Source organism: Oryctolagus cuniculus, chromosome 7 (genome assembly GCF_051225735.1).
Source record: "Oryctolagus cuniculus isolate XC-2025 breed Fujian yellow rabbit chromosome 7, ASM5122573v1, whole genome shotgun sequence".
Classification (NCBI taxonomy): domain Eukaryota; kingdom Metazoa; phylum Chordata; class Mammalia; order Lagomorpha; family Leporidae; genus Oryctolagus; species Oryctolagus cuniculus.
This window is the reverse complement of record NC_142873.1, coordinates 94,510,505-94,532,694: the sequence shown is the minus strand read 5'-3', so window position 1 is coordinate 94,532,694 and position 22,190 is coordinate 94,510,505. Positions and strand designations below refer to the sequence as shown.

General features: G+C 46.2%; 1 protein-coding gene across 13 annotated transcripts in view; it reads left to right on the top strand.

Annotated features, from left to right (window-relative positions):
* Window positions 1-10,546: 10,546 nt before the first annotated feature.
* Window positions 10,547-22,190, top strand: part of NEXN (nexilin F-actin binding protein) — a 56,943-nt gene continuing 45,299 nt past the window's right edge. For 9 of the 13 annotated variants that reach the window (XM_089300443.1, XM_070078196.2, XM_008265034.5 and 6 more), the window contains exon 1: window positions 10,547-10,687. Coding sequence is in view for 4 of the 13 variants with exons in the window: in XM_070078198.2 (XP_069934299.1) it covers window positions 18,475-18,476 (2 nt within the window). In the remaining 9 variants the exon portion in view is untranslated. Of the gene's footprint in view, window positions 10,688-18,311; window positions 18,477-22,190 lie in introns of all 13 variants that reach the window. The other 4 variants (XM_070078198.2, XM_089300444.1, XM_070078197.2 and 1 more) reach the window with 1 other exon arrangement.

Below are 22,190 nucleotides of genomic sequence, written 5' to 3'. Positions count from 1 at the left end.
GCTGTGGTTCTTTCATTGGCCTTTTCTACATCTAAACAGTAAAAAGCCTACAGTAACCTTCATCATCTGGGCAGGGAAGGAATGGATTTCAGTACAGAAAAGAAAAAGAGCAAACTTTCCTTCTGTAGCACTCTTTATTCTTTGCTTTAAAGCCACAGCAAAGCAACTGGTACATCATGTCACCTCAACATTTGCTTTTAACTGTCTTGTATGTGTGTCACAGCCTTTCACAAAGCACATTTATATATAGGAAATTACAGAACTTTTATTACTTTCTATGTTCGAAAGAACACCATAGTATGGAATATAGGAAGCACTTTGACATCTGAAAGCACTTGAAATATGCAAGTTCTGGAACTTTGCTAGTTCTTATTTAATAATACTCTGCATGGGAAAATAGTTCCAGACCAAGTGCTTAATGTGGTAGAAGATGGATAATTAAAATGCAGATTAAAAGAAGTATATTCTTTATTGGTCCATAACAAATTATCTCAAACTATAGCATCTTGAAACAATAAAACATTATTTCATACAGTTTCTGAGGATTGAGAATCTGGGACTGGCTTGGTCTGGTAGTTCTGACTTAGGGTCTCTCCACACTGATCTGAAGGCATGATTAGACTGCTCTAGGATTTGAATGTGGTTTGTCCCCCAAAGGCTCCTCTTCTAGAAGCTTGGTCCCCAGTGTGGCAATATTGGAGTGGTGGTACCCTCAAAAGGTGGGACCTGGTGAATGGTAACTAGGTCGTGGGGACTGACGAATGAATGAATGCTGTCTCATAGGAGCGAGTCATTATAAACAAGCCTGGCTTCTTCCCACTCTCGCTTCCTGGCTCCTGCACACATACTTTTGCGTGCTTCTCTGCAGTGTTGTGATGCAATCAGAACACTGTCACCATCCTGTCTCTACCCTCTATCGTGAACTGATGAGTAAGCCTGTTTCTTTATTGATTACCCATGTCAGGTATTCTGTTATCACAAAGCACAATGGACTAAGGCTGGAAGATTATCTTCCAAGATTTGTACACTCACCTGTCTAGTCAGGAAGGCTCAATCCCGCGGGCCATGAGCAGTAATGACCCTTGCCAACTAGACTTCTCAACAGGACTGCCTGAATGTCTTTAAGACCTGGTGGCTGGCTTCCCTCAGAGTGAGTAATCAAAGAGGTAGCAAGGCAAGATATAGTATCATTGATAATGTAGACTTGGAAGTGATACCATGTTCTGTTGGTCATAAAGATCAACCATGACACATGTGGAGAGGACTGCACAGGTCATGAATACCTGGGAGTGGGATTACTAGGGTCTTATTGGTGGGTGGATACTGCAGAAGAAAGTCATAAGTTATACATACATAATGTCAATGTTTTCATTATAAATGAGTAAGTATACACTCCTTGGCCAAACTTTTGATACAGTATCAAGGCCTTTAGTTGGAGTGTAGGTTGATTTCATATTTCAAAATGCCTTTTGTTACATAAACCACAGCCCTAAATCATCATCTGCAATTTCAAGTTTCTCTTAATTTTTTTTTAAATGCTTCCTTATTTCCATCTACCTGAATGGCAGAGTAACATTGAGAGGCAGAGTTTTGTTACATAAACCACAGCCCTAAATCATCATCTGCGATTTCAAGTTTCCCTTAATTTTTTTAAAATGCTTGCTATTTCCATCTATCTGAAAGGCAGAGTGACGGTGAGAGGCAGAGAAAGAGATCTTCCATCTGCTGCTTCACTCCCTAAATGTGCACAACAGTTAGGATTGAGCCAGGCTTGAACCTGCACTCTGATAAGGGATGCAGGCTTCCCAAGCAGCAGTTTAACCACTGGGCCAAAATGTCCCCTCCCCTTTGTAAAAAGATTTTATTTATTTGAAAGGCAGAGTGACAGAGCAAGAGAGCAAGAGTGAGAAATAATGCTTCCATCCACTGGTTCACTCTCCAGATGGCTGTATCAGTCAGAGCTGGGTCAGGCTGAAGCCAGGAGCCAGGAACTCCATCCCAGTTTCTCATGTAGATAGCAGAGGTCATCTTCTGCCTTCCCAAGTGCATTAGCAGGGAGCTGCATCAGAAGCGGAACAGCCAGGAGGGATGCATGGGTCACAAGTGGGAGCATAACCCACTGCACCACAGCACTGCCCTCCTCCTCATCCTTTGTGGTTTTTGTTTTTTGAGATTTATGTATTTATTTAAAAGTGTTACAAAGAGATGGAGAGAGATTTCTTCCATCCACTGGTTCACTCCCCAAATGTCTACAACAGCTGGGGCTAGGCCAGGCCGAATCCAGGGCATCCTCCTGGTTTCCCACATGGAAGCAGGGGCCCAAGGACTTGGGCCATCTTCTACTGCTTTCCTAGGCCATAGCAGAGAACTGGATCAGAAGAGGAGCAGCCGAGACCCTTCCAGGTATCCCAGACAGGTACAGGGGCCCAAGGATTTGGGGCATCTTCTACTGCTTTCCAGGCCACAACATAGAGCTGGATTGGAAATGGAGCAGCTGGGTCTTGAACTGGAGCCCATATGGGATGCCAGCTCTGCAGGCGGTGGCTTTACCCGCTATGCCACGGCTCCGGCCCCTTTACCAAATCTTTCCAAAGCACTTATCTTAGCTTTTATAAAAATTAAAATTTTGGGGGCGGGTGCTGCAGCATATTGGCTAAGACTCCACTTGTGGCACTGGCATCCCATATGGGTGCCAGTTCATGTCCCAGCTGCTCCTCTGATCCAACTCTGCTATGGCAAGGGAAAGCAGTGGAAGATGGTCTGAGTGCTTGGGCCCCTGCGCCCTCATGGGAGACTCGGAAGAGGCTCCTGGCTTTGGATTGTCTCAGCTCCAGCAATTGCAGCAATTTGGAGAGTGAACTAGAAAATGGAACACCTTTCTCTCTATCTGTACCTCTCAAATGAATAAATAAAATCTTTTAAAAATTTTAAAAATTTTTGCTTTTATAACTCATTTTATGATTTTATATAATTTGAAAGACAACTAACATAATCAAATTTGAGAGCAAACCATCTACTAGGTGATAAATTGGGAAATCTTGGCTTTCTAATGATCTTCTCAAACTTAGTGTCAGGACTGAGCTCCTGACTGCCCCTGCCCAAACTGCCTCTTCCCACAGTCGCCCCATCTGAGTAAGGACTGTCGCTCCCCCTCTTCGTGGAGGAACGACACAGGACCCTGCGTTGTTCTTTCGTCTGCTCGGCCCTCCCCGGGTTTGCTGCTGGTTCTTCCCGGGTTGGCTACCGACCCTTCCACCTCCGTGGAAGGGCAGTTCCCCCTGGCCACTTTCCCCACTTCCGCAGGGGAGCGGCACACCGCCGGCCGGCTCTCTCGGGGGCTGCACAGGTGTTCCTTCAGATAGATGTTCCCCTTAGATGTTCCTGGTGCATGTTGTCTCTCTCCTCCTTTATAGTCCTCTTCCACCAATCCCAACTCTGCTACCCACACGCCGAGTACGCTGCTCTCCTCCAATCAGGAGCAGGTCCTACAGTTTATTGGTTGAACTGGAGGCAGCTGTGTAGAAGCTGTTTCTCCCTTCTCAGCGCCATATTGTGGGAGAGCAGATGCATAGAATAAGTCTTAATTCCAGTAACTTAGTCTAGTCCGAGTTGCTCCCAGTTGCTCCCCACAAGGACAACTCCATTCTCCCAGTTGGGATGCCAGAAATCTCTTTTCCTCCCACCCTACATTCAATCTGTTACCAAAGTTCTACCAGTTCCACATAAAAAATGGACCAAGGAAGAAAAATGGGCCAAGCATTTCTACTCACTGTCACCGTTACCCCTCACCCTGATTATTGTGGAAGCCTCCTAATTGGTCTCCGTGCTTCTTCCCTTGCCCCACTTACTGTATTTATGACACATCAGCTAGAGTGAACATGTTACAGAGACTTGAGATCATGTCACTGCTTTGTTCAAATCCACCAAGGACTGGCCATCCATCTTCCAATAAAAACTAAGCCCTTATGATGCTGTACAAAAAGTCGTACACCAGAGCTGGCACTGTGGTGCCAATTCCAGTCCTGGCTGCTCTACTGTTTTTTGTTTTTTTTTTTGCATAAATTCAATTCAATTTAGGTTTTTTTCCCCAAAAACATTTTATTTAAGGTATACAAACTTAATGCATTTCATAAATACAACTTTAGGAACATAGTGATGGTGATTCTTCCCACTGTACCCACCTTCCCACCCCCACTCCCACCCTTCTTCCTCCTCCCTCGCCTATTCACATTCTTATTTTTTATTAAGGTCTGTTTTCTTCCTTCCTTCCTTCCTTCCTTCCTTCCTTCCTTCCTTCCTTCCTTCCTTCCTTCCTTCCTTCCTTTCTTTCTTTTGACAGGCAGACTGGACAGTGAAAGAGACAGAAAAAGGTCTTCCTTTTCCATTGGCTCACCCCCCAGTGGCCACTGCGGCAGCGCACTGCGCTGATCCGAAGCCAGGAGCCAGGTGCCTCCTCCTGGTCTCCCATGCGGGTGCAGGGCCCAAGGTCTTGGGTCATCCTCCACTGCACTCCTGGGCCATAGCAAAGAGCTGAACTGGAAGAGGAGCAACCGGGACAGAATCCGGTGCCTCAACTGGGACTAGAACCCGGTGTGCTGGTGTCACAGGCGGAGGATTAGCCTATTGAGCTGCGGCGCCGGCCAAGGTCTATTTTCAATTAACTGCACAGAAGATTAACTATACTAAGTAAAGAGTTCAACAAGTAGTATGAAAAAAAAAACTGTTCCTCAGCAATTTTTTAATTTCTTTTTTGCTTTCTTATATGACCCACTGTTCACTCAGGAGCATGTTGTTCAATCTCCATGCATATGTTCTAGAAATTCTTGAGTTGTTGATTTCAAACTTAATTGCATTATGGTCAGAGAAGATGCATGGTATGATTTCAATTTTTTGGATTTGCTGAAACTTCTTTATGGCCTGGCCTGTAGTGTATCCTAGAGAAAGTTCCATGCACTGGGGAGAAGAATGTGTATTCTACAACTGTAGGATAAAAAGTTTTATAGATATTTGTTAGGTCCATTTGGTCTATAGTTAACTGTTGTTTCCTTGCTGATTTTCTGTCTGGTTGATCTGTCCATTGCTGAAAGTGAAGTCCCTTATTACTATTGTATGGGAGTCTTTGTCTCCCCTTAGATCCATTAACATTTCTTTTAAGTAGCCAGCTGCCCTGTAATTAGGTGTGTATACATTTATTATAGTCACATCTTCCTGTTGAATTGATCCCTTAATCACTGCATAGTGCCCTTTGTCTCTTTTAACAGTTTTTGTATTAAAGTCTATTTTTTCTGATATTAGGATGGCTATATCAGCTCTTTTTTGGTTTTTGTTAGCATGTAATATCTTTTTACATCCTTTCACTTTCAGTCTGCATGCATCTTCATTGGTGAGATGTGTTTCTTGAAGGCAGCAAATAGATGGGTTTTGTTTTGTTTTCCATTCAACCAGTTTGTATCTTTTAACTGGAGATTTGAGACCATTTATATTCAAGGTGACTACTGATAAGTAACAACTTTGCCTTGCCATTTTTCCATAAATATTCCTATTGTTTACTTTCGATTTCCTTTGTACTTTTACTGGGAGATTTCCTGCCTTCATCTTCTTTCATAGTGATGACCATGTTTCTGTGTTTATGTGTGTAGCACATCCTTAAGCATTTTTTGTAAGGCTGGCCTAGCAGTGACAAATTCTTTCAATTTCTGTTTGTTGTGGAAGGTCTTCATTCAACTTCATTCATAAATGAGAGCTTTGCAGGGTATGGTATTCTGGATTGACAATTTTTTTCTCTGAGAATTTGGAGTATACCTCACCATTCTCCCCTAGCCTGTAGGGTTTCTCATAAGAAGTCAGCTGTGATTCTAATTAGAGATCTTCTGAAAGTAGTCTAACACTTCTCTCATGCACATTTTAGAATCTTTGTTTTACTGTGGAGAGTTTGACTACAATGTGTTGTGGTGAAGATCTTTTCTAGTCATGTATATTAGGAATTCTATGTGCTTCCTGTACTTGGATGTCTCTTTCTCCAAATTAAGGAAGTTTTCTGCAATTATTTCACTAAAAAGGCCTTCTAATCCATTCTCTGTTTCCACACCTTCAGGAACTCCTTCCTAAGACCAGTATTTTGGGTCATCTTGTAAATCTCTAACACTGTTTTTTTAGTTTCCTAATTTCTTCTTCTTCTTCTTCTTCTTCTTCTTCTTCTTTTTTTTTGGTCTGACTGTAAAATTTTCAGATTTGTCTTCCAACTCAGATATTCTTTCTTCTGCCTCACTGAGTCTGTTGTTAAGGCTTTTTGTCACATTTTTCATTTGTTCTATTGAATTCTTCATTTCCAGTATTTTGTTTTGATTTCTCTTTAAAAATCTCAACTTCATGAGAAAAATTTTCTTTCATGTCCTTTACAAATTTCTTTAATACGTGGATTTGCTTCTGATTATTTCTAAGTAATCCTATGATCAAGTTTTTGAATTCCATTTCTGGCATTTCTTCAATCTCTTCATTTTCACATTCTAGTATTGCAGTGTTGTTGTGTTCCTTTGGGGGCATCATGTTGTCTTCCTTATTCTTGTTTGTTGGGTTGCTGCATTTATGGAAATACTTGTTGGTTTATTTTTTCCCCTGTGTGATGGCTTTTTTCTTTGGACTGTGCCTCTGTGGATTAGTGGAGTGTCTGCTCTTTCAGTGAGTTCTCTGAGGCGTGTGCTGGGTGTGGTCATGTAGCTCTGTTCAGTGCTCTAGGGTGAGGGGAGTGTCCAAGGTGACTCCCAAATTGGGTGTGATAAATTCTCTCTCTCTCTCTCTCTCTCCTCCTCTTCTAATCAAGAGGAAGTTGTTCAGCTCTGTTAGCATAGTCTCATGCTCACCTCCTCCCCTCCAAGGAGACCAGTGCCTGGGCGCTATACAATATTCATCCACACAGGCACAAGAACCACACAAAGGATCCATGCAGTCCTCCGTGTGAGCACAGCTCTTGCAGCAACGACCCTCACTAGGGAATCAGGGATCTCTGAGCATGTGGAGCTGCCACAGTGACTGCCCGAAGACCCAGCCACACCTTGCACCTTCACATAGCCACAGTGTTTTCACAGTCCCAGCATACAAGGCTCCCGCAGTTTTGAGCACCTAGTCCCCTGTCAATTTTCCTAGCCAGACTCAGGCATCTCCTCTCCGCTGGTTGCTGGGTGCATGGACACAAGCTGATTTACCTGTTAAGGATGTCCAAAAAGGTGCCTGCCGCCTTTGAGCTAGTCATAGGATGCTGGTGCCAGGTGGTCAGGGAGAGAGAAATGTACCCCTCTTTTTTTCCCTCTAGGTTGGCAGGTTTACTATCTCCCACAGAGCTCCAAGCCAGACTGATGCCAGGGCTCTTCCCACAGCTTTATCACCAGTGGCTTGGACTGCTGCAGTCTGGTCTCACCTGACTCTCCAAAGCTGGTGCTGAGGCTCTCAGCTGCTGGAGTCCTGAGTCGTGTGCATCCACACCCTCCACGTAGATCCACAGTGTCCCTCTAATTTGTGTAGAGTTTCCTCTGCTGTTTTCTTCCTAACTCTTCCCTGAGATTGCACTCTCTCCACGGTTTTTTAATTATCTTCCCCTAGAATAGAGTAGTAAGCCCCCTCCCTATTCCTCCATCTTGGTGCCTTTGCTCCAATTCTGATTCAGCTCCCTGCTGATGCACTTGGGAAAGCAGGGGGGGATGGCCCAAGTGCTTGGGCCCCTACACCCATGTGGGAGACCTGGAAGAAGCTTCTGGCTTCTGGCTTCAGTTTGGCCCAGCTCCAACCACTGTGGCCATTTGGGGAGTGAACCAGCAGATGGAATATCTCTCTTGGACACTCTCTCCCTCTCTCTCTCTATCTCTGCATTTCCCAGGCACATTAGCAGGGAGCTGGATCAGAAGTGGAGCAGCCTGGACTTGAACCGGCACCCATATGGGATACTGGTGCCACAGGCGGAGGCTTAATCGCTATGTCACAGCACAGGCCCCTAAATAATTTTCTTTAAATATTTTATTTATTTATCTGAGAGGTATAGTTATAGACAGTGAGAGGCAGAGACAGAGAGAAAGGTCTTCCATCCGTTGGTTCACTTCCCAAATGGCTGCAATGGCCAGAGCTAAGCCAATCCAAAGCCAGGAGCCAGAAGCCTCTTCAGGGTATCCCACAAGGGGGCGGGGGCCCAAGGATTTGGACCATCTTCTACTGCTTTCTCAGGTCATAGCAGGGAGCTGGATCGGAAGTGGAGCAGCTGGGATTCAAACACATATGGGGCCGGCGCCGCGGCTCAATAGGCTAATCCTCCGCCTAGCGGCGCCGGCACACCGGGTTCTAGTCCCGGTCGGGGCGCCGGATTCTGTCCCGGTTGCCCCTCTTCCAGGCCAGCCCTCTGCTGTGGCCAGGGAGTGCAGTGGAGGATGGCCCAGGTGCTTGGGCCCTGCACCCCATGGGAGACCAGGAAAAGCACCTGGCTCCTGGCTCCTGCCATCGGATCAGCGCGGTGCGCCGGCCGCAGCGCGCCGGCCGCGGCGGCCATTGGAGGGTGAACCAACGGCAAAGGAAGACCTTTCTCTCTGTCTCTCTCTCTCTCACTGTCCACTCTGCCTGTCAAAAAAAAAAAAAAAAAAAAAAAAAAAAAAAAAAAACAAAAAAACACATATGGGACGCTGGCACTGCAGGCAGCAGCTTTACCTGCTATGCTACAGCGCTGTGTCCTACATAGTCTGTTCCCTGCCACACCTCACCTGTTGAATCTCTACCATGCTGGGTGGCACCCACCCAAGCTTGCTTGTTCTTCCTAGATCCTGGTCTGGACCCTGGTACCTCTGCCAGGACCACTCTTCCCTTAGAGATGTGCTTAGCTCATTGCCTCACTTTCTTCAGGACTCTCTCTCTCTCCTGAGACCTTCCCCAGCCACTCTGTCTAAAATTAGATCCACATAGGCAGTGGCCTGCATTCCCACCTTCTGGGTTCCGGCTTTATCCATATTTCATGTCACTATCTAAGGACTCCATAATTCATTTATTTGCTGATTGTCTGCCTTCTTCCACTAGAATGTGTGTGTTTCATGATGGCAGGGATTTTTAGTTGTTTTGTTGTTTCTGTTTTCTCAGTATCTAGAACTGATTGTTTGTTGAATGAATGATGAATTAGTGGGAGAATAAGTAGGCCTTGGATGCTGTAGTTTAAGTATTTTATAGGGAGAAGGGAGAGCTTTGTTTTCATCTGTTGGATCAAAATTTAAAAAACTAGAAGCTTCTACTTGGCTCCTTCAGTCAAAACAAGAATACATAATTATAAATTGGTAAATCTAGGGAGGAAGTGGCCGGAATGAGAGCTTAGACTGGGTTGGTAAGGAAGGAAGTCTTCTCCCGGGAAGCAGCACTGAAGTGGAGATCCAAAGGAAGTGTTGAATTTAGGTGATGAATGGGGGCAAGAGGATTTCATGAAGCAGGAATGACTTCACAGAGTCCCTGCGGCCAGAATGACCACGGATAGTTCCCTGGACTGAAGGTGGCCAAGGTGAGGGTATTACAGGAGCAAGGGAGCAAGCCGGATCAGCCACAGTACATTAAACACCTGTTTTAATTTCCGAGTTAGGACCTGTCTGTAATTGAGGCATGAACAACGTACCCATCGTCAAAGAGCATTCCCCCCTGAGTAAATGCGGGGGAGATGGGGCTGGGAACCAGCAAAAGGCCCTGGAATGTAACCTGTCACCGCTTTCTGTCCTGGGCCTGCGGCTGGATGCCCGGTGTGTGAAGAATTGACGATCTCCCCCAAGAAAGGAGCTACCTCTGGGTGAGCATTTCAGGGGTGAATCTAGTGTTGCCTGGTGGGTCCGACACAGCTGCCTTTAGGAAGACCAGAGATGATTCGCCTTCAATTAAGGAAAGGTGAAAAATTAACAAAATGACACACACATATGAATCATTTATTCCTCCTCCTCCATCAGTTTCTTTTTTCCCTCCGTATTTGCGATTCTCTTTGGAGTTAAAGCCCAGAGCTAAGAAAAGCGGAGCGATAGGTGAAATGTTCCAGGACTGCAGCTTCTCGCTGTCGCTAATAAAGGAAAAGTTGGCCAAAGGTCAGGGCTTTGGTAGACAATCACGTAGCGGCTTGGCTTCTCGATTGGAAAGTCGGAGGGACTAGGGTAGCCGAGAGGAGGGGGTCCCAGGGCCAGCGGGTAGGGGAACCAGCCCAGCCTGCTCCTGGAGACCCTCCCAGCGGCGTTCCTTTTCCGCCGGGGAGACAGCCTCCCTTCCCTGGGCCTTGCCGGAGGCGGGGCCCGGCGCAAGGTTAGGGGGTCAGCTCAGGCACCCAGGCGGGCGACAGGCAAGTTCTGGCGGAAAGTTGGCAGCCACCGCCCCCTTGGCCTGCCGTCCTCCTCGACTCCCCACCCCTCTCTGGGCGCTGGGGCGGGGGTGGGGGGTGGGGGAGCTGGCCTCGGGTTTTGGAACAGCTGCAGCCGGCGCTGGGCCCGTCTGGAATGCGGGAGCGGGCTGCGCACCAGGACTTTTATGGAAACTTGCTGCTGGAGACGGCGGCGGCGGCGGCAGCCAGAGGGCTCGCAGCGGCGGGGGCAGCAGTGGCAGCGGCCGCGGCGCAGACCCCTACCCACACCCAGGCGCAGGACGCGCATTGGCTCTCTGCGCGCACGGAGGACCTCCGCTTGTCGCCAGCTCCTGGCGGGTAAGAGGGGTTGGGGAAACGCGGAATGGGGGTGGCGGACGCCGAAGTGTCGGGTCCCTAGGCAGAGATGGGGGCGGTGGCTGCAAAGAGGTGCTAGGGCGCCCGGGCCCCCGGCCGGCCTCTGCCGCAGCGCCCGAGCGCGCCGGGCGCCTCCAGCCGGGGCTGCGCGGGGACCGGCCCTCGGAGCCGCGTCCTGCGGGCTTAGCGCGGTGCGGGCGCGGGGTTGCCTGGCCGTCACTCCTCGCTAGCCAGCCTCCGGCTTCTGGATGCGACTTTCTTGCCCCGAGCCCCTGCTTCAGCTTCGCCTGAGCCTAGTCGGTTCAGCTCTGGGGGTTTTGTCCGCTGTTGCAGGGAGTGGAGGGAGTGGCTGTACCTTTGGGGGCCGACCGGGGAAAGTTCCCTGTGGTCCCCCACCTAGTGCCTCCGCCGCGGGTCTGGGTACCCGCCCGCAGTGCCCGTTATTTGTAAGACATCATTCCGGATCGGAGGGTCCTGGTGGAGGCTGGGAGTGGAAGGAACAGAGTGAGCCGCGTATCCCGCAGCCGCTGGAACCAAATTCCCAGTGGGCGATTGTGGCGCAGTGGGCAGCGAGGTGGAGTGGCCCCGGCTGGGAGTGGGCGCTAGCCCAGCGCGGCCGCCTGGCGAGCACGCCCCTCCGCGCGCTGCGGGGGGAGACTCCTGGCCGGCCCTCCTGGGGCTGTCAACTCCTGGCATTAGTGGTACTTGGGAGAAAAATAACCAACTTGAGAAGTTCGTTGGTTACTGCTGCGACTTTGAGATGTTCTTTTTACGTTTATTGACGGCCACAGTGGGGACGAAGAGCTGGGGGCAGGGGAGAGACAGAGTAGAGGAGAGGAGAGATAACAAGGTAAAAATAGCATGAGGATTTGTCCTAACAAGATGTCTGTCCTTGGGAAAGAGGTAGGTAGAGCAAGGAAGGAAGCCACCCTAAGAAAGGGAATTCGTTCCCTGAATAAAGCAATGGGACCTCATTCATCAGCTAAATTCTGTTAATGAATTCAGCTAACAGGAGGCCATTGGCCTGCGAGTCACGACATAACTATGTCTTGGGTAGTGTGATTAAGTGAACCGAGGTATTTATATCATCTTAGTCACATACGACTGAGGGGGTCACATAGTTCCCTCGCCTAAGGTTAACCTCTTACCGGTTAAAGAAAACACAAAATACACATTATCTATAAAATTCTTAAGAGTTTTGGGGTACTTGTAGGGCAAATGCATCATTAATCAAATGAGGGGAGGTTTTGGAGAAGGTGCGTTTAGTATAAGTGATCTTTGATTATTCAGGAGAGCTGGTCAAGATTCTTCCTCACAGCGACTAGCACCCTGTTTTTGAAGATATTTTATAATTTTACTGATTTTCTTGAGGAGTAATTTGAAGAAAATATGTGCAGTTCTGAATTTTATCTGCAACAACTGGAGCCCTAGTCAAAACCACCACAAACTTATTTCCGGTCTGGCTTTTCTCATTACAGTTATTGATGTAATGCAGTTTTAATATAAGATTTGTTTTAAATTTAATTCCATTTTAAATGGTAGTGAATATCAGTTTTTCCTGCTCACCTTTAAATGGAATCTGTGCTATTTTTGAAGATTTAACATGTAAGGCTGATCATTGTCAAAATGTGTGTCATCTTGAGATGACTATATTTAGCATCAACAAAGGAATGCATTATCTAGGTTTTTGAACAGTATTTTTCCCCTGAAATTTGTCTTGGAATATCTAGGTTAGAGTTCCATTTGTGAACAGATTGAAAACTAAGTATGTGTATTGGGAAGAGATGAATTGGGAATTTAGATTACTTAGAACTGGAGTGGCATGAAATGGCAAACTTCATTTATGCAGAAAAAAATCAACCTGTTATCTTTGAAATACCCTAAAGGGGAAAAAGAGGTATTATTTCAATAAAAAGATGAGAATTATACAATGAGTATGTAAACATATATATCAGATGGGCAGATATCTGAAAGGTTTTACAAAAAAGAAAACTTTGAATCTCTTTTATAACTGTGTAAGCCACACATTAGCAGGGAGATGTATCAGAAATAGAGCAGCTGGGACTTGAACTCCCATACTTCGAGGCAGGCAGTGGCTTTACTTGCTGCATCATAACACAGGCCCGCATGCACTCTTTCTTCTGGTTTTGTAATTACATAGTTACATATTATTGAAATTGTTACATTTTCTTTTTCCATTTAAATATTCAGTGCATAGTTGTGTGTGTGTGTGTGTGTGTTTGACAGGCAGAGTGGACTGTGAGAGAGAGAGAGAGAGAGAGAGAGAGAGAGAGATCTTCCTTTACCGTTGGTTCACCCCCCAGTGGCCGCTGCAGCCGGCGAGCGACCATGTGGGTGCAGGGCCCAAGGACTTGGGCCATCCTCCACTGCACTCCCGGGCCACAGCAGAGAGCTGTACTGGAAGAGGGGCAACCGGGACAGAATCTGGCGCCCCGACCGGGACTAGAACCCGGTGTGCAGGAGCTGCAGGCGGAGGATTAGCCAAATAAGCTGCGGCGCTGGCTGTGTGTGTGTTTTAATGTAGTATACTTTCTCTACTCTAAGCTGGGTAGATTTTTACCCAGAAATCTTAACTGTTAGTAGTGATTTGTATTCTATTTAAAAAAAAAAAAAGATTTATTTATTTGAAAGGCGGAGTGACAGAGAGAGAGGGAGAGACAGATCTTTCATCCACTGGTTTACTCCCTAGATGGCCACAATGGCCAGGGCTGGGCCAGGACAAAGCCCTAAGTGAGGAGCTTCTTCCAGATCTCCCACATGGGTGCAGGGCCCCAGCTGTCGGGTTGTCTTCCCCTGCTTTTCCCAGGCAACTTAGCAGGGAGCTGGATTAGAAATAGAGCAGCTGGGACTCAAACTGGCACTCATATAGGATATTGGTGTTGCAGGTGGTGCCTTAACCTGCTATGTCACAACGCACAATGCCAGTTCCATGCTTTGTATTTTGAGTTAATGCAATCTTATTATATTTGTGGTTATAAATAATGTGGAAGTTTTCGTAACCTGATATCCCTACTGTTAGTATGTTGATATATTCCACTCTAGAACTCTCCCCATGTACAGGGTTTTTCTCCTTGCGTGGTCCCAATCTCAGCAAAACATTGAATGTGAAAGCATCCCACGCAGTGTCTGCATCTAGTAAGTGCTCAACAGATAATTCTCTCTCTTCCATTTTCCTTCTTGTCATCTCTTGCTTTTCGCTCTCAGATTAAAGATGAGGAGATTGGGGCAGACCAGGCTGGGCTTTGAGGTTGATGAGATTTGCTGCCCACTTTGCTACCTGTGCCTCTTCCCTTCCTTTCTTTCTCTTTGACTCTGCCTCCCTCTTTTTTTAAAAAAATATTTTATTTATTTATTTGAGAGGTAGAGTTACAGACAGATAGAAGGAGAGAGAGAGAGAAAGGTCTTCTGTCTGCCGGTTCACTCACCAAATGGTTGCAACAGCCAGAACTGCGCCGATCCAAAGCCAGGAGCCAGGAGCTTCTTCTCAGTCTCCCATGTGGGTACAAGGGCCCAAGGACTTGGGCCATCTCCTACTGCTATCCCAGGCCACAGCAGAGAGCTGGATTGGAAGAGGAGCAGCCGGGACTAGAACTGGTGCCCATATGGGATGCCAGCGCCGCAGGCAGAGGGCTAACCCACTGCGCCACAGCGCTGGCCCATCCCACCTTTTTTTTTTTTTTTTAATGGACCTTCTTTTTGCCACTTTTCAATTTCTCATTGCTGTCTGTTCATTTAGATGAGGTACCACAAACTAGCTAGAGACGTGTTTAGAGCTGGTGCATTTTATATTAAAATGTGGTTTTATGTCCTCTCTTGAAAAACTGGAAGATCTGGGCACATTTCTGCATGGCAAGGATACCCTGAACTAAGCAAGTTGTGGCTGCCCCACAGATGGGACATAGACTCTCCTTTTGACACGGTCTGCACCATTCCTTACTGTTTTGTAACTTGTCATACTCATTTGCATTACCTGTTATTTACATTGCATAATATTACCTTACATTACCTTTACTTTATGTGACCTAGACATTTGGGTATGTGGTCCCTTGATCTAAGTATCCAGGCAAGTCTGAAGCATAAGATGGAAAGTCTGCTGGACTTAGTGTTGGGAACCTGGACTTTAAATTGTTGTGAAACTGGAATTGGAAACAGAAACAGGATTCAAACTCAGGCATTCCAATATGGGATGGAGGTGTCCCAAGTGGTGTCTTAACCGCGTTTCCAAATATCTGCCCCTCCTAGGTTCTCTTGAATAGTTGAACTCCCTTTCCATTTGAGAAGTTATAGGAAACCCTGGAGGTTGACAGTAAATAGTTGAATTCTGTTCTTTTGCCTCCCCACTCCACTTGGTTTGGAGCCAGAGTCCCAGGTGTTCCTATTATCTTTTGTGTCTTTCCATGAAAGAGCAGGTAGAGGAGCCGGTGCTGTGGCATAGCGAGTAAAGCTGCTGCCTGCAGAGCTGGCTTCCCTTATGGGCACCATTTAAGTCTTAGCTGTTCAACTTCTGTTCTAGCTCTCTGCTCTGGCCTGAAAAAGCAGTAGAAAATGATCCAAGCCCTCGTGCCCCTGCACCCATGTAGGAGACTTAGAAGAAGCTCCTGGCTCCTGGCTTTGGATCAGCCCAGCTCCAGCTATTGTGGCCATTTGGGGAGTAAACCAATGGATGGAAAACACCTCTCTCTCTCTGCCCCTGCCTCTGCCTCTCTGTAACTCTGACTTTCTAGTAAAATAAATAACTCTAAAAAAAAAAAAAAAAAGAAGAAGAAAGAGTGGGTAGAGTTGGTGAGGAGGCCAAGACTGCTCCTATGATTTCCATATTCATTGGCTTAGGAAAGCAACTTGCTAAAGTCCCAGCACTCTGGTTGTTCATGATATTTGGTTTAGCATAAACCTACCTCCTTTTATTGTCTTTTTTTTTTTAAAGTTTGTTTATTAATCTGTTTTCACCTACTTGAAAGACAGAGTGAGAAAGAAAGAGAAAGAATGCTTCCATCTGGTGTTTCACTCGCCAAATGCCCACAACAGCTAGGACTGAGCCAGGCCAAAACTAGGAGACAGGAACTCTATGTGGGTCTCCCACATAGATAGCAAGGGCACAAGCACCTGAGCCATCATCTCCTACCTCCCAAGATGTATTAGAAGGAGATCAAATATAAATAGTACTGAGTGTTTGGTAATAATAGATAGAATTTAAAAAGGAGTGATTGCTCCAACATGGGAAGCAGTCCATACAGTATGACTCATAGAATGACAATTGCCTTAAGTAGTACTCTGACCTTAGAATCAGCCCTTAAGGCATTCTGGTCTGGCTGAAAAGCCCAGGGGAGCATTTCAGGCATGGAAAACCAAGACACTGTGGCAAAAATTGTTCTACATGAAGGACCTCTGTGGGTGAGACCCCAGTGGAAAGAAGTGGCCACCAAAGAAGGATGTACTTTCTTCTGAAAGAAGGAGAGAACTTCCACTTTGCCTATCACCTTGTCAAAATACTGACGGAGTTTGTGGATCCAAAAGGCTTCCATAGCCTAGGTAGCTCATGTCAAGAGCCTTGGGTAATTGCTGACATCATACATAAGAGTGTTAATTATTAAATAAACAACAGGAGTCACTGTACACTAACTTCCAATGAAGGACCTCTGTCCTCAAAGAGTTGTATTATGAGACTTAATAATAAAACTTTTCTCAAAGAATTACTTCTTTTTCATTTATTAAGTGGAGAACATTCTTATGTCTCATAAGTTATAGTTATGTCTAAGTGCTCCCAAAATATGTATCATTCTTGGAATCTTCTTTAAAGATAATTAAGTTTCTTAAAAAAAAGAGAAATTACTTTTGAGATGCAATGATTTTGAACAGCCTTTGTCTGGACTATTGAGGAACATTTCTTTTTCTCTTTCTTCCTTATACAAAGTGTTGAACTGTTTACCTAGAATAGAGTTAATCTTCTGTATATAAAGTTAAATGAAAATAGATCTTAGTAAAAAACAAGACTGGGAACAGAGGAAGAGGAGGAAGGGTAGGTGTGTGGGTGGGAGGGCAGGTATGGTGGGAAGAATTACTATGTTCCTAAAGTTGTATTTGTAAAATGCATGCAAATAATAAATAAATAAATAAGAGAAGATCAAAACAGAGTAACTGGAACTGAAACCAGCATTCCGATATGGGATGCAGGCATCTCAACCTCACTGTGCCATAGTACCTGTACCCAGTTTAATTTCTGTTACTTAGTGCATTCACATCATTATCTCTCCTTTTGTAGATATCAATGTTGAGTCTTATTTGGGCTGATTTTAGATTTGATAGTTTTCCTGTCATCTCTTTTGCATTCATTCATTGATTCTCTCAAATATTGATTGAGTTTACACTATGTACTTGCTATTGTATGAAATAGTAGGATATGCAGGGGCACTGGGCAATGTTTACCTTTTAGGAGTTCATAGTGTGGTGCATACACTCTGAAAAGCATCACATGCAGTCATATGAAGGCAAAGTGTTATATATGAAATTACTATAGAAGAATGTGAAGCCAGAGGTGGGTATTGTGGCACAGTAGGTGGAAGTTGCTGCTTGGGATGCATATATCCCATATTGGAGTTTCTGCTTTCAATTCCTGCCTGTGCTCTTCATCCAGCTTTCTATTAATGTGCACCCAAGAAGCAACAGACGGTGACTTAAGAACTTGGGTCCCTGACCCATATCGAAGACCCAGATGGGATTCCTGGTTCCTGTCTTTGGTCTGGCCCATCCCCAGCCGTTGCAGGCATTTGGGGAGTGAACCAATGGATGGGAGATCTCTCTCTCTCTCTCTCTCTCTCTCTGCCTTTCAGATAAATAAAATATAAAGAAATAAACATTAAAAAAATAGGGGTGTGCATAGTGGCTCCACAGATTAAGCTGTTGATGGGGATGCTCACATCCCACACTGGAGTGCCAGTATGATTCCCAAATACTCCACTTCCAATCCAGCTGGCAGTGGATGATGGCTTAAGTACTTGAGTTCCCACAACCCTTGTGGGATATCTGGAGGGAGTTCTAACTTTTGGCTTTAGCCAGGCCCAGCCCTGACTATTGTAGCCATTTGGGAAGTGAACTAGCAGATGGAAGTTCTCTTTTCCTATGGCACTTTGCTTTTCTGGTAAATAAATAAATAAAATTTCAAGGCAGGCTGAAAGTAAGATTCTTGGGGTAGGCATTTGGCACAGTGGTAAAAATGCTGCTTGGGATATCTGAATCCCATACCGGAGTACCTGGATTTGGGTCCCAGCTCTGCTTCTGATTCCAGCTTCCTGCTAGTGCACACCCTGGGAGGTTGCAGGTGATGGCTCAAGTATTTGGGTCCCTGCCACCCATGTGAGAAACCCAAATTGAATCCCAGACTCCTGGCTTTGGCTTGGCTCAGCCCCAACTGTTGCAGGCATCTGGGGGAGTGAACTAGCAAATGCATGGTCTTTCTGTCTTTTTTTCTGTTTCTATCTCTCTCTCTCTGCCTTTCAAATAAAATGAAAATAAATTTTTAAGAGTTTAAAAAGAAAGTAAGAGTTCTGGTTTTATTTCTTAAAATTATTTATATTTATTTATTTGAAAGGCAGAGAAACAGTCTGGACCAGGTCAAAGCTGGGAGCCAGGATCTCCTGTGTAGGTGGCAGTAACCCAAGTACTTGAGACATCACCTGCTGTATCCCAGAATTCACAATAGCCGGAAGCTGACATCAGGAGGAGAGCCAGGACTCAAACCCAAGCACTCCAATATGTGGGTATCCCAGTCAGAGTCATAAATAATGTACCCAACACCTGCCCCTGCTTTTATATTGTATTATATAATACTTACTAGTTTGCATTAGTTGTGATCCTATCTGTTTCTGCCATTTGATTTCAAGTACCGTCTCTTAGTCATTCTTATTTAAAAGGCACAATGTTTGGGATATAGCAGATTTTTCTAACAAAAATAATATATGGTAAATCAGACACAATCTGTCAAACTTTTTAAAAAATGTGACTTTTTGGATAAATCATATATAGGTTATAACACTGTTATACTACAGTGTTCCTTCTGAAACCTGCGATGGGTACTTATTTGTCTTCATTTAACGTGAATACTTAATTTGTTAGAGTGGCAATACTAAATCCTCTTATCATCCCAGTCTTCTCTTGTTCATTCTTATCCTTTGATCAATGTCTTCTCTCTCATCTCATTCTTGATAACAATTCAACTAGCTAGCCTGGGATTTTTGATACTTAGGAAGTGTACAACAGGGATAAATTGTTATGTTGCTGCTACCTCTTTAAGGTGGTCAATGACATTGTATTTGTCTGCTCAGATAGAAGAAATACCACTTCATACTAGATTAAGAGAAGGCCATATGGAGCCAAGCTGTAGTCTGCAGTGCCAACATCCCATATGGGTGCCAGTTCTGGTCCTGCCTCCTCTACTTGCAATCCAGCTCCGTGCTAATGTGCCTGGGAAAGCAGCAGAGGATCACTCAAGGTCTTTGGCCCCTGCATTCACTTGGGAGACCCAAAGAAGCTCCTGGCTCTGGCCTGGCTCAACACCTAACCCTGGCTGTTGTTAAAGAGTGAATCAACAGATGGAAGATTCTCTCTCTCTCTCTCTCTCTCTCTCTCTCTCTCTCTCGTGTGTGTGTGTGTGTCTCCAACTCTGCCTTTCAAGTAAATAAATCAAATCTAAAAAAAAAAGTCAGGGCCCACACTGTGGTGTAGCTGCTAAACCACTGCCTACAGTGCTGGCATCCCATTTGGGCATCAGTTCAAGTCCCAGATGCTCCACTTCCGATCCAGCTCTCTGCTGTGGCCTAGAAAAGTAGTGGAAGATGGCCCAAGTCCTTGGGCCCCTGCACCCACGTGGGAAGACCCGGAGGAAGCTCCTGGCTCCTGGCTTCAGATCAGCTCAGCTCCAGCCCTTGCAGCAAATTGGGGAGTGAACCAGCGGGTGGAAGACCTCTCTCTCTGCCTCTCTTTCTCTCTCTGTGTAATTCTTTCAAATGAATAAATAAATCTTTTTTTAAAAAGTCTGTGAGATTCAAGATATGAAATCCTTTGGCATTCAGGTTACTGAGTAATAGGGATTAAGTTACTCAACCAATCTTCATTTAGGATTCTAAAATACAGTAAGTTTAACCTTTCTAAAATAAGAAGTGACATAATGTAATAGGGCTTCTGTCCTGCAAATCAGCAAATCTTAAAATGCGATCTCAGAACCCCTAGGAGGAGCCAGCATTGGCGTAGCAGGTAAAGCCCCTGCCAGCAATGTCAGCATCCCATATGGGTGCCCAGGCTGCTCCACTTCCAATCCAGCTCCCTGATGTTGGCTGGGAAAAAGCAGAAGATGGCCCAATTGTTTGGGCCCCTCTCTCCCATATAGGAGAACTGAATAAAGCTCCCGTCCTGACTTGCAGCCATCTGGAGAATGAACCAGCTGATGGAACATCACTCTGTCTCTCCTTCTCTCTCTTTTATTTGAAAGTCGAGTTAGACAGACAGAGAAGGAGAGGCAGAGGCAGAAATGAGAGCGAGGTCTTCCATCCACTGGTTCACTCATCAGATGGCCACAATGGACGGAGCTGCACTGATCCAAAGTCAAGAGCCAGGAGCTTCTTCTGGGTCTTCCACATTGGTACATGGGCCCAAGGACTTGGGCCATCTTGCACTGCTTTCCCAGGCCACAGCAGAGAGCTGGATCGGAAGTGGAGCAGCTGGGACTTGAACCGGCACCCATATGGTAATGCCAGCACTACAAACAGTGGTTTTACCTGTTATGCCACAGCATCAGCCCCATAAATGAATCTTAAAAACAAAAAATAGCCCCAAGGAGTCCCCAGTACTCCTTACTGGGTCCATTAAATCCTTCCTTTTTTCAACCGCTTATCTGTATGGGATCACATTTTCTTTATAGACTTCCATCAGAAAAACATGTCACAAGAATTTGAAATATGTGAATATTTTTCTTTTATTAAGCTAGATAGTAAAGACATTTCTTAAAACATATTTAAAAGGGGCCAGTGCTGTGGCACAGTGGGTTAACGCCCTGGCCTGAAGCACCAGCATCCAATATGGGCGCCAGTTCACGACCTGGCTGCTCCACTTCTGATCCAGCTCTCTGCTATGGCCTGGGATAGCAGTAGAAGATGGCCCAAGTCCTTGGGCCCCTGCACCCCCATGGGAGACCTGGAGGAAGCTCCTGGTTCCTGGCTTCGGATCGGCGCAGCTCCAGCCGTTGCGGCCATCTGGAGAGTGAACCATCAGATGGAAGACCTCTCTCTCTCTGCCTCTCCTCTCTCTGTGTAACTCTGACTTTCAAATAAATAAATCTTTTTTTGTTTTGTTTTGTTTTGACAGGCAGAGTTAGACAGTGAGACAGAGAGAAAGAGAGAAAAGTCCTCCTTTTCCGTTGGTTCACCCCCTAAATGGCTGCCACGGCCGGCGCACTGCGCCGATCCGAAGCCAGGAGCCAGGTGCTTCTCCTGGTCTCCCATGCAGGTGCAGGGCCCAAGCACTCAGGCCATCCTCCACTGCCTTCCTGGGCCACAGCAGAGAGCTGGACTGGAAGAGGAGCGACTGGAAGAGGAGCAACTGGAAGAGGAGCAAGCCAGGAACCAGGAGCTTCCTCTGGGTCTCCCATGGGGGTACAGGGGCCCAAGGACTTGGGCCATCTTCTACTGCTATCCCAGGCCATAGCAGAGAGCTGGATCAGAAGTGGAGCAGCCAGGTCGTGAACTGGCGCCCATATTGGATGCTGGCACCCCGACCGGGACTAGAACCCGGGGTGCCGGCGCTGCAGGCAGAGGATTAGCCTATTGAGTCACGTCGCCGGCCTTAAAAGCAAGATTTTTTTTTTTTTAAGATTTATTCATTTATTTGAAAGTCAGAGTTAAACAGAGAGAGGAGAAGCAGAGAGAGAGAGAGAAAGGTCTTCCATCCACTGGTTCACTTCCCAAATTGCCGCAACAGCCGGAATTGAGCTGGTCCAAAGCCAGGAGCTAGGAGCTTCTTCTGGGTCTCCCACAAGGGTGCAAGGGCCCAAGTCCTTGGGCGATCTTCCATTGCTCTCCCAGGTCATAGCAGAGAGCTGGATCAGAAGAGGAGCAGCTGGGACTTGAACTGGCACCCATATGGATGCTGGCCCTGCAGGCGGCAGCCCTACCTGCTATGCCCAAGACACACTCTTATAGCATATAGCTTTTCTTCCAGTGGGAGCATTTTTTTTTTTTTTTTTTTTTTGACAGGCAGAGTGGACAGTGAGAGAGAGAGACAGAGAGAGAAAGGTCTTCCTTTGCCGTTGGTTCACCCTCCAATGGCCGCCGCTGCAGCCGGCGCACCGCGCTGATCCTGGCAGGAGCCAGGAGCCAGGTGCTTTTCCTGGTCTCCCATGGGGTGCAGGGCCCAAGCACCTGGGCCATCCTCCACTGCACTCCCTGGCCATAGCAGAGAGCTGGCCTGGAAGAGGGGC